The following is a 12,143-nucleotide window of genomic DNA, read 5'->3' as shown; positions in this document are numbered from 1 at the left end:
TGGCCCTTGGTGCCTCACACCCAAACGCAGTGGCATTACAAAGGGATCCGTCCCTCTGGGCTTTCATTCCTACTGCCCATCTCACCCATAGGTCTGTGATAGTTCACCACTCCCGTATGTCACCATCCCTCCTTATCTCGCTTTACTGCTGTGTCCACACTTTTTCCAGCAAACACGATCCTCACTACCACAATGTAATTACCTTACATCTTCACCACTCATTCTCAGTTTCATTATATCTCATTTACTTAACTTTCATAGCACCAAAACTTAATATATTAGACCAGAACTTAATATACTACTTCACTCTAATTCTCATAACACAGAACATGTTATTTAGCATACATGTTTGTTTTGTCTTTACACCTCTTTCTTCCATCATTACTTCCATAACCGACAGTACCGCTGTTGGCAGTAACAATATGGATACACCTTTTTTATATATACAACCAACTGTATTTACTTTACCATTCACTACAAAGTGTTATTGCATAGCACACAACATTCAAACAACTGCCATTCTCCTTTCTCAGTCCCTGATCTCACTCTTTCACTGCCTCCTGTGTACCTTCCAACTTCCCAACATCTAATTGTTCCGAACTTTAAAACTTACTTGCTCCTTACTTCCTTCCAACCTTTACCTTCAACTGGTAAATTCAAATTGTACTTTTTTTTTCTTGATACTTTTTACAATCATCAGTCTTCCACATTCTTACTTGAACCACATAATTCTTTCACTCCACCTGCTTTGCTTCTCAGTTATATATATACTCTTTACATGTTCATTATATTATTTTCAATCATCAACTCATCCATTACATAATCCTCCCAGTCTTTCTCCATTTTTATTTTTCTATGCCCCAGATGCACTATGGTTGGTATTAGATTAATAATAATAATAATAATAATCTCGGTTAACAACAATACAATAGCAACATCTACAGCTGAGGTTGGACATGGTTATTTGGTAGCTTGGTACTATTTATGATATCTCTGATACATAAAGTAAAGTTATACATTGAGAGTGATTGAGTGCCACAAATTAAGGACCAGGACTAAGGTAATATGTCAGCAAACTGACATGAACAAAGTTACAGCACACCACATGGTCTCCAAGTTTTTCTATCAGGAGTGCATGAGATAGCCACAAAAACTGACACCCGGGAAAAGCACTGGACTCTGTTCCTTCAGCTGTCTTGTTGTAATTTTGTGATTTTGCTCTGATTCTCACCTTATGTAAGCCAAATTCCTTTAGCTGTCTTGTTGTAATTTTGCTCTGATTCTCACCTTATGTGAGCTATCACCTCTTATGTTTGTGGCGGGGCATCTCACGCTTCTCCGAAACCTTAACTTGGAGACCATGAAGTGTATAATAACTTTAATTATTCATGCCAGTCTGCTGACACATTTCCTTAATACTGGGCTTTAATTTGTAACAATCACTCTCACTGTATTAGCCTCACTTGTGTATGTTTCAGATATCAGGAGAAATTTGCAAATGCAAATATGTTTTGTTACACACAGCAAGATATAAAGATAGTGAGAAGAATAACAAAGCAGGAAGGAGAAAGATAAAAGAAAGGAAAAAGAGAGTGAGACAGCAAGAAGAAAGATGTGTCAGTGATAGGTTAAGGAATGCACCAAGAAGTTACAGTAAGACTTAAATAAATTGTGTTTCTTCCCCACCCAATTCTCTGCATTCCCAGTCCTTTTTGAGAGTTAGAATTGCATGGACATGTAGAGGAAGAGTTGTTCTTTCCCATGGTGTAATTGTTTTTACCCAGCCCCTCAAATAAAGCCCATAGAATTTTTTAAACAAATGTTTTGTTGGAAGGGAGAGCACCGTAGTGAGTGGAGCATCCAGCAGGGTGGGAGGCAAGCCTCTCATTCCCACCAGTTCTCCCCCTTTCCCTCCACTCCTCTTTCACATGATTTCACCTGTATGCATTCCCCATGAGCAGTGTGGGAGAATCCAGTAGCATACTAGATCTCATAGAGGATAGATGCAGTGCAAGGAGGCCTATTTAACATGTGATAGGAAGGACACATTAGTTTACACCTATGGGTGGGATTACTGCATGCCGCATTATTACAGTAGGGTACACAACAACAAACATGATTCATTCAAGTGTAGCGTTCATTATGGCAAATGTGCATTATGGTGACTGAAGAACCTATGGGAAAAAAATTAATTGGTTCCAGGGAACCATAAAATAACACAATCCCGAGTTTTGTACCGCTTTGACAAGTATAGGTCACATTTACTTATTGTTGGTATCACGTGTATACATACAGTAAACCCCCACAATTGGAGAATGAGACTGATTGAGAACGAAAGTGGAATTACATATACAAGTGAGAAAGGATTGAAACAAAAATGACGTAAAATGAACAAGGGGGAGAAAGAGCGAGGTATCACTCCCTAGTCCCTTGTCTTTGACAGATAACAGGGAGGGGAGGTGACAGGGAAGGAGGTTTGAGACAAGACGAAAGGAATATAAGGGAGGAAGGGACAAGCACCAGATAGGTGAGCAGTTGCTCGCAAAGCTGGTTAAGTTTGTTATTCCGAATGAATTTTTATTAAAATTTCAGTGCTCACACAAATGGCAAGTTCATCTTGCCAGTTTTTGGTTTGTTATTGTGATTAAATATTTATCTAAATCCCAGTGCTTGCACAAGTGGCAAGTTCCAATTAAATATTGATCGAAATTTTAGTGTGTAATTGCAGTTGTACATTATAATAATGACTGTGTTGTTGCATACCCTACTGCATATTGAATACTTGTAAAGCCCCACAGGAGGCCAGTATTTTGGACAGTCTTAAGTTGTATTTCAAGGTTGTGTCAAGGCTCTTGTGTGTCTGCTGCTCCTGCAGGCTAGAGAAGTGACTCCACCTGCAATCTGTATTGTTTGGCTGTCCACCATATTTGTGTCATTGTATTGAGTATTGTGACAGGAACAGGCCCAGTCCTCTCCCACCTGTCTGCCTAAGTGCAGAGTCTTCTTGCTATGGATCTGAAATGTGTTTGAGTGTTGTGAATATTGTGCGTGTATGAGTGTTGTGAATATTGTGCGTGTATGAGTGTTGTGAATATTGTGTGTGTATATTTGTTAAATGGTACTAAGGTCCTGGCTTGTGGTCATGCTCGTCCAGAGTTATACAATATTTCAGCTCAGCTACAGCTGTCTACTTTCTTTTCAGATTTCCACCAGTTTTATAGAAGATGGGAGTCTATGTTCTGAAAGATTGTAAATATGCTGTCATCTGGCCAGAGTGCATAATATTTCTTTTGGACAGTGGTTGGTTTCATTACTGTGGGTGGTTTGTCCAACAGGATATTGCTCTCCCCCTGTGTGTACATCATCTATACTGATACGAGCCTCGTACACTGTCTATCCCCTAGTATATGGCTCATTGGTTCTTTCTAGTTTGGATAATTGAATTAGCATTTGTTATACTCCCTTCTCAGTTAGTGGGTTAAACTGAGTGGTGACCTCATAGATTCGATACTTGCTGGCAACGATCAGATGCCTGATTTGTTATATTTGTGGCCTCCACTAAGCTATGTAGGAGGTAGCTTAAAGAAGCTGACCTTTAGTGCAGGCCAGAGTGAGTGGCAGCTGTGAGAGGGGCTGAACCTTGGTCATAACAGTATGCATTACTCAAAGCAGTGCAGGGGTAGGAATGGATGCACTTGATAGGAAAAATCACATGCTCTCTAGGCAAGCAAAATCAATTTTTTTTTTTTTTTTTTTTTTTGTGTTAACCAAAGCAACTGGAAAGAGCTCAAGTGTTGCCATATAGCAGTGATTTTTCCTGCACAGCTATTCATGGTAAAAACAATTGCAAAATAACAGACATGCTAGTTGGCTGCACGCAACTTGCCACAGTCTAGAGCTGCTTGACTGTCAATTATTACATTCCCAAGTCTAGCATTCTGATCTCCCAGCATTTGCTACATTTGCTCTAAAGTCTTAGCAAATACTAACAATATTGTTAAAGAACATTTCAACTTCTTCTTCATCCTTTTCATAATGAACACCATGCCAACATGCATTCCCGAACATCCATACATCTCATCCCAGTTTCACTTTCATCCACACACAATCTCACAAACAAGGTCATCCCTTTTCTCCTTCCTCTCTACATGCCTGATCTCTTTCTATGCATTCTCCAAACTCACATTCGTCCTTCTTTTTCATCTTTGTGTCACATGGAATCCCAATCAACATTATACAATCAAAATTACAGAATTGAAAATATTTTTCATTATGATCAACCCCTTGAAGTTATAAGAAACAATGTTTGATTAAATAAATAAGCACAACTTTCGTTTGATTTCCTTACACATTATTATTAGTATTATGATTAGAGATTTCCTTACACATTATTTTTAGCATTATGTACCTGATTAGATTTTATCTATATTCTATGTAATTAATCAAGTGGTTCATGCATTTCCAAGGTTTCCTCCATGTCATTGTTTCATCAAATAATACACATGACTAAACCACTACTACCTTTACACACCACCATGCAATACTTTATCATGTATGAATCTTGCAGCAAGTACTGCATTGTCTTCACTACAAGCTCTGACTGAAGCAAAAGAATCTTTTCCACAAGGTAGAATTTATGCATATTCAACAAGTACCACATTCATTTGCCAAGTGTTACTATTTGTAGGTGAAGAAGAAGATTGATCCAAGAAGAATTTATGCATATTTAACAAGTACCACATTCATTTGCCAAGTGTTACTATTTGTAGGTGAAGAAGAAGATTGATCCAAGAAGAATTTATGCATATTTAACAAGTACCACATTTATTTGCCAAGTGTTACTATTTGTAGGTAAAGAAGAAGATTGGTCCAAGAACCTATCTAAACTTGTGAGAGTCAAATACAGCATCTGCAGTGTGCCACATCAGACGTGCAGCAAAGGACTAATAGTACTACACACCAGGCACTGCTCATTCAGCTTCCCTTTCAAGCGCTCATATGCACTCAATGTAGCCAAATACCTACCAAATTAGAAAAGTTAAGGATAAATGATAAAGGATGATATTCTCTCAGTTGTACACCTAATGAGGTCAAACCTAACATTGCGACTGTCCAGCTGCTTATCTACACCGTCAAGTCACCTGGAGCTTGTTGAAAAGAGGGCATTATATACAACCAAGTCATTGCACTGCTCTATCCTTTTCTGAGATTCATTTATGTGGTTTCTCACTCGTATATACATCAGCTAGACAGTCACAATTAAACTCAGGAGCTAAGGAATAGATGATCACCTGATACTGTTTGAAAACAAAGCTTATGGTTTTCAAAGCTTCTGGTGGATGATCTTGCATCTACCTTAATCCCTTCAGCAATACCTACCTACACTAATATCTGCTGTGGAAAAATCAAGCCCATATGGAGAGAAGCTTTTTTCTTTGCCCTACACTTCACACTGTAATGAAGTCAGTGTTAGGTAGCAAAGGCTCTATCTTTTATACCTAATGAATACATAGCTGATTATCAATGTCACTTTGCCTGCATTAAATACCAAGTACCACACAACAATCACCACCTAATTAACATAACACCAGATAATCAAACTGTCAGCATCAGAGCTCGTTGAATTTCCCCAAACCCATAGTACAAACAACGGTCACCCACACAATACACTCCCATCAGTTTTATCCTCCCTGACTGTGGCCCCCACCTGCCATGCTGCTGTGGCCTTCCCTTGTGACCTCCCTGTCCTGGGTCTCGGTCACACTCTGCCTCTGAGAGCTCACGGGAGTCAGAGAACCCAGTCGGGGGACGAAGGGGCCCCCCAACCGCCCCTTCCACAGAGTACACGCTGTCCAGGGTACTGCTGGGCCTGAAGGGAGGGGGCAGGGGTGGTGGTCACAGCAGGGAGATGGTGGTGAGGGAGGGAGGGAGCTTGGTAGTGTGGAATGGTGGTGAAGGAGATAGGTAAGGAGATTTAGGAACTGGATTTTATAGTGGTAGGACTGCTTGGACAGTAAGAGAGGGGAGTGGTTGTGAGGAATGGAATTGTGACAGTAAAAAGAAACTGGATACTGTGGTGGGGGTGGTGGTGGTGGAAGGGGTAGTAGGGAGGATGTTGAAATAATCACAACAGGCTAGTAAGGGAGGAAGGGAGAGTGAAGTAGGGATAATGGGCTGTGTTAGGAGAGGGTTAGGTAAAGAGTGAAGGTTCTTTTTGACTATCCTCATATCACAAGGATACTTATTAGTGTGTGCGTGACATGGATCAAGCTGTGAGGGACGTGAGGCTACACTGAGAAAAACAAAATGACATGTGCAAACATGACCCTCTTTTTACACCCCTCCAAGCTCTGATCATGCCATCCTCTCCCAGTCTCTCTCTTCATACCAACCCCTGAGTTCTAATCATGCTACCATTTCATTTATTTTCACCTCCCTTTGCCCCAAGTCCTAATCATGCCTTCCTATCATGAAGAATGCCAGCATGATGCAAACAAGGGGTCTGGTGTATAGAACATGGCTATGAAGAGTATAGAGTAACATACAGGCTGCACATTGCTCATGTAACAAACTATGTACCAATTAGCTACATCTTGAAACAACACATAGGAAAATAGAAAACATAATAACATCTATGGGAAAGATGCTCCCAGTGGACTCCAATTCATCACACTTGGGAATTTGACACTTGATTGCACTGAAAACATGTAAGTTATTAAAAAAGTTAGAGTATACAAAACACCATATATAATTGGTCAGCATGAAAGTTATCCCCATGGCACACTTACATCTCACTATTCCATTGAACTTTATGGTACTGAGTTAAACTGCAATAAGTTAACTTTGGTGAATCCACTAGGGGCATGCTAGGAAGTTTCTCTGACTGGCCTGAGTCAAAGGGAAGCAGAAAGATGGTATAGGAATGAGAAAAAGGGCACTAAACGTTCACCTCAGGCCCTGTGCAGGTGGTGGAGCAGGTGTACAGGCATGGAGTCTGTGAGAGGCATGCTGGGGGTGGGTGGGGGGAAGGTGCTGTGGTCGGCGGGGGGGCACAGGGGACCGTTCGTCATTGCTCTCAGTGCTGGAGTCTGGCGGGTGGAAGCTGAAGTCAGCACCTGTGTGGAGCAATACAGATTCAGCACATACACTTGGGAACCATTTTGTGTCAAGATATTTTATTCACATTCATTCATGCATTTCATTATTTTTTCCACTTAGTCCTTTGTTCGGCTTTCTGGGACACTATTTAGCATAAGTAATCACTAGTGCCCATTATGAAGGCAGCAACATCATAGACATTTCAAGAATAATCCTGTCTTCCATTAAACTCATGCCTCTGTTACTAAATAACTCTATGGTTAATTCATGTAAATGTCGTATGTACAGTCATGCAAGGGCATTAAGAAACACACCCATGGATGATGAAAATCCATTTATATCTGATACCACCATAAGAAAAAAGCCTGAACCCCTTACTCCCTTACATAGATTAGGAAAAGTATGTGCATGTTTAAAAGCACTTCATTTTGTTTAAAAACTAAAAGCTAAGAAAAACTGGCCTCATTACACAACTTGTCCCAGCTCCCTTTCACCTTATGGTTTAAACCTAATATCATCACAGCAACAAAATTATAAATGTTCTATAACGTTGAACTGTACACTTAATTCCCCAAAGACATAGATCCTTCAAACCATGTGACTGCAAAAGTATGCTGGAGATATCTACATGGCAGTAAAATCCAAAAGATTCAGACCCTGGTTGTTTAAGAATTGCTTTGCTGCACTCTTGCTGTCAGAGTAAGTATGTAGTTATTGCAGTGGTGGTGGCAGCAACAGCTCTTATGTTATATCCCCTTGAGATTATTCTCCTTGTTAAGTAAGGTACACAATGTTTTATCTGTAACTCCAGAAACCTGACATTTTCTTTGATGTTATTTGCACACAAAAGCCTGTATTCACTAGCAAGCAGTAGTGGTAGCAATCAGTAACTCAAGGCCATTATTCAAGATTTATTTTCCTAAGACAAATTAAAGGTTAATGAAGTCTAAATTAAGAGCTGATGCATCAGGAATGTGTAATACATAGCTTTTTTGCCAATGTGATATTGTGCAATTATTGTACAAAATGGGACATCCTACCAAAATGAGTTACAGAAACACATTTTTCCAATGTTTCCTTTTGTCATCCACTATTGTACTTCCCTTTTTAAATGTAAATCTAATAACTTCTCTCTCTAACATAATTACAACTTTATTGATAAAAAAAAAAACTGGAAACAGGAAAAACAAAAAATACATGTATCCCTTGTTGATGTGCTTCCCACCAAATTATTGTATTATACTTGCTCCATATCAATCCTAGCATATTGATTACAATGTATTAATATTTTCATGGAAATAAATTTGCCTTAACTGGAATACTGGGATATGCAGATGTCAAAGATGCAGTTAATCTTATCATATGTATAGAACCCTTGGAAGAAACAAGAATTGGGCTACCTATGTTAATAAAACTAAAGTGGTGCACATAACAAAATGACAGTTAAAAACTGACAGTAACCAATGATGGGCCTTGTGAGATGGCTTAAAAATTAAAATATTTGGATTATACTACAAAATAAAAATGACAAAAGTAAATTAGTTAAAGCATTAATTGCAGCAGATAATAGGTGTTTCTGTAATGTATGAGATATGTTATGACAGGGTGTAAAATAGAAAGAGTAAAGGATATAATTATGAAGCCGGATATATGAAGCCATTACGAAGCCCATTCTACCATACTGATGTGAGACATGAATGACAACTGTGGAGATGGAACAAAGATTAATGGTATTTGAAAATATGGTGCTAGGAAGATTCTGAGCCCAACCCTAGATGAAGAAACAAAGTGGAGAAGACACAACAGGGAGCTGAGGAAGATACATGCTAAGCTTTCATTGACATGCTGTGAAAACTAGATGATTGAGGTCAGCTGGACATGTTGCTTGAATAAGATTACCAACTACAAGAAGAGTGTGGAATGGAAGAAGACAACCTGGTGGACCAGTGAAGAGATAAAAGATAAAGAATGATCTGGAGAAGATGAGGACAGTAGATTGGCAAGAGCAGAGAAATATAGCACAAGATAAGAGAAAGACAGCAAGAGCTTAGTTATGATTCTGCAAGAGGACTGACAGCCACCAGATATACATTTATGTGCATGGTCATTCAAAATGCAATTTATGATTTAAGCAGATGGGTCTTGCAGCTGGCAGGCACCAGAGTTACCTCTGCTGTATAAAGTATTGTAAACAAAAGGTTGTAACATGTGATGATCTTCCTTATGCACCACTCAGCCATACAAGGATTTGGTCAAGTGTAGGGGGTTACAAATTGCTGCAATACAAGAGGAATGAGTTGTTTGGGGCAAATTACCAATGCTCAGGCGGAGAGCAGTGATGCTGGGTATGGTGCAAACATTCTCATTATATGCATGAAGCACAGGCACTTATGGCAACATTAACTTGACTCTTAAGTGCAAACACAAAAGATGTAGACACTACATAGCTCAGGTAAATGTGAGAATAAAAAATGTGTGGGTGATGAGCTGGAAGTATTGTGGATGGCTGTGAAAGTGCTTAAGGCCTATAATTGCCCAGAATGCGTGTTCTTAATATGTTGGACCTGATAACTCCTATGTTCCAAAGACTAATGCCCAGACTGTGTTGAAACACTGTTGAGTGAAGTAGGTATAACTGATGTGGCTGAGGCTATGACCTGTTACAAGAGTTTCCATTGTGTCCATGCCCTTGTACAGAATATTGCTCAAAACAATATGTTGCTATGCTGCATGCATGTAATGTGTCTCCTTCATGCAATGAGCAGTGCTAAAGGCAAAGCTCTCTGGCAAGAGTACCTGTGCCTTTAGCCAACAAAAGTTCCATTTGACAAGCATTCCCCAAACTTTTTGGTTCACAACCCCTTCTAGCTAACTAAAGTACATGTTTATGATCTCCAGAGTAGCAATAATTATGACCAAAAAATTGAACTGCTATTTATATATGTCATAGTTTATATAAATTTAAGTAAGATTTATTAAACATAGCAGTGCAATATAAATCCTCAGTTTATTCTAAAACTAAAAGCATTTCCATAACATCAAATGATGCCCAATGATCTCTGCCAGAATCTTTAAGGATTCCTTTGACAGCTACAAAGTTGAGTTTGAAAACCACTGCATTAGATTACTTGGAGCAATTTCAAAAATGTGGCTCTGGTTGTCATCTCTTTTCTAGGTACATTACATACGTACCTTCCAGCCTCATCACATGGATCTACCTCTTCATCAGTGTCTACATCTGCCTGCAGTGTACTGTATACCCAGTCTTGGCAGCACTTTTGAGTAATACCTTTGATTGAGAGCAATAAAGGACCCTGCCAACTCTACAAGCTATTGGCATTATCAGCTATCATGTCCAAGGTGATGATGGTGGTGGTGGTGTAGACCACATTTGTGACTGTCTTGCATAAGCTCCTAGTGACTTAAGTGAATAATTTAAGAAACTTATCTCAGGCAATGAACAAGACTAAGACGTGTAGTGTGGAAGTGAAGGTTCTCCTTGCCAAGAACAATGGCAGGCCTTACACTGCACCTTCTTCAGACTCCCTATACTTGTTAAGGCTACTGCAGCATGTCATCTGTGGTATATGGCAATGAGTAAAGATAAAGAATGCATAATTATCTTGGACAAACATGATGTATATAGGGATACATATATTGCTGAAAGCTTAAGGACCCTACTTTAATCCTTAAAATGGCTAAGATAACACCTTTTATGCGTACATAAAAGGTGTTTCTCAATTACCTGAATCGATCAGAAAACAAGAAAAAAATTTAAATTCTTGGCACTGGTGGTACATTTTAGTTTAAACCTTTGGTATTTGGGAGGGTCAGGAAAGCTAAGTGTAAGAATATTTATGAGTTAATGGTGATTAATTATGTAGTGTCTGATCACCATCTGATCATGCTCAATGGTGTCTTGGTGGCGTGTGCAAGTGGCCTTGTCTTGCTCTCTGAGTTTTGTGGCTTATTTTCTCTTGCCTGTGGGCTGAAATACCCTGAAGATGGTGATGAGTGTATGTGGTTCATGCGAGGAGAGTGTGGCAAACAGGCAAAGGGCTGTGGCATGCAAGAGATGCATGGCTTAGTTCCATGTAGCTTGTGTGGGCATGAGGGAGGCCAACATGAAGGTGCTGGGGTTCGAGCTTCTGGTGTTCCTATGCAGGGAATGCCCGAGCAAAAAGCCTCAATGAGTACAGGAGCCAGAATGAGGAAAAAGAAGAATGAAGAATGCAGCAGAGCATCCAGATGAAAACCTGATGGAGGAGGCAGAAGCACAGATGACTATGACTGAAGAGAGAAAAGACCAGTAAGAAGTGGCTAAAATAGACAGACGCCCAAGGAAGAAGAGAATGGTGATCAAGAAATCCCCAGTACGTGTCACTGGAGACAGCATGGTAAGGAAAACTCCCGACTTCGTGAGAATGGAAATTGAGTGCACCAGCATGAGAGGTGCTAAGATCCAAGACATCAAGAGGAAAGTCAAGGAAGAAGTGCAAGAAATGGAAGGAAGAAGCCTGCTAGTGACTCAAGGAGGAGGCAACAACTTAGTAGAGACAGGTGCTGAAGAAACAGTAAAGGAAGCGATAGAAGCAGTGAAGGCAGCAGAAGAAGGCACCAGAAGAAAAGATGTGTGTGGCTGTGGTGGGGGTCCTGTGGCGCCCACAGGAAGGAGTGCAGTACAAGAAGGTCAGAAGAGAAACAAACCACAAGATATGCATGGAACTCATGAAGGTCAAGATGAAATGAATGGCAGAGAAGGGCAACGTGAGATTCCTAGACATGGATGGGATCCTCAACCAGGACAAATTCTATGGGAGAGACTGGGTCCACCTCAACCACAACAGGAATGAGAAGCTAGGACATCGACTGGCCGAGTGGATGAGGGCGAGGCAGGTGTGCTGTGTGGATGAGGCATGATGAGGAGGACCCACTGATGTCAGCGAACATGGAAGAGAAGAGACTGACCAGGCGAGTAAATGTGTGAAGATTGGCTGTAAGAATGTGAGAGGATAGGGTACGGGCAAGTTTGAGGATGTATGCAA

At 40.1% G+C, this 12,143-nt stretch overlaps 1 protein-coding gene across 7 annotated transcripts in view; it reads right to left on the bottom strand.

Annotated features, from left to right (window-relative positions):
- LOC135105812 (cell adhesion molecule Dscam1-like) overlaps positions 1–12,143 on the bottom strand; it is a 41,610-nt gene that overhangs the window by 2,649 nt on the left and 26,818 nt on the right. For 3 of the 7 annotated variants that reach the window (XM_064014393.1, XM_064014387.1, XM_064014388.1), the window contains 2 exons: positions 6,950–7,115; positions 4,787–5,869 (listed from right to left, as the gene is read on the bottom strand). In XM_064014393.1, the coding sequence (XP_063870463.1) occupies positions 5,596–5,869; positions 6,950–7,115 (440 nt within the window). In that variant the 3' untranslated portion in view covers positions 4,787–5,595. Of the gene's footprint in view, positions 1–4,786; positions 5,870–6,949; positions 7,116–12,143 lie in introns of those variants that run through there. The other 4 variants (XM_064014391.1, XM_064014392.1, XM_064014389.1 and 1 more) reach the window with 3 other exon arrangements.

This window comes from Scylla paramamosain, chromosome 12, assembly GCF_035594125.1.
Source record: "Scylla paramamosain isolate STU-SP2022 chromosome 12, ASM3559412v1, whole genome shotgun sequence".
NCBI lineage: Eukaryota > Metazoa > Arthropoda > Malacostraca > Decapoda > Portunidae > Scylla > Scylla paramamosain.
The sequence above is the reverse complement of the archived record's forward strand: the minus strand, read 5'-3'. Positions and strand labels throughout refer to the sequence as shown.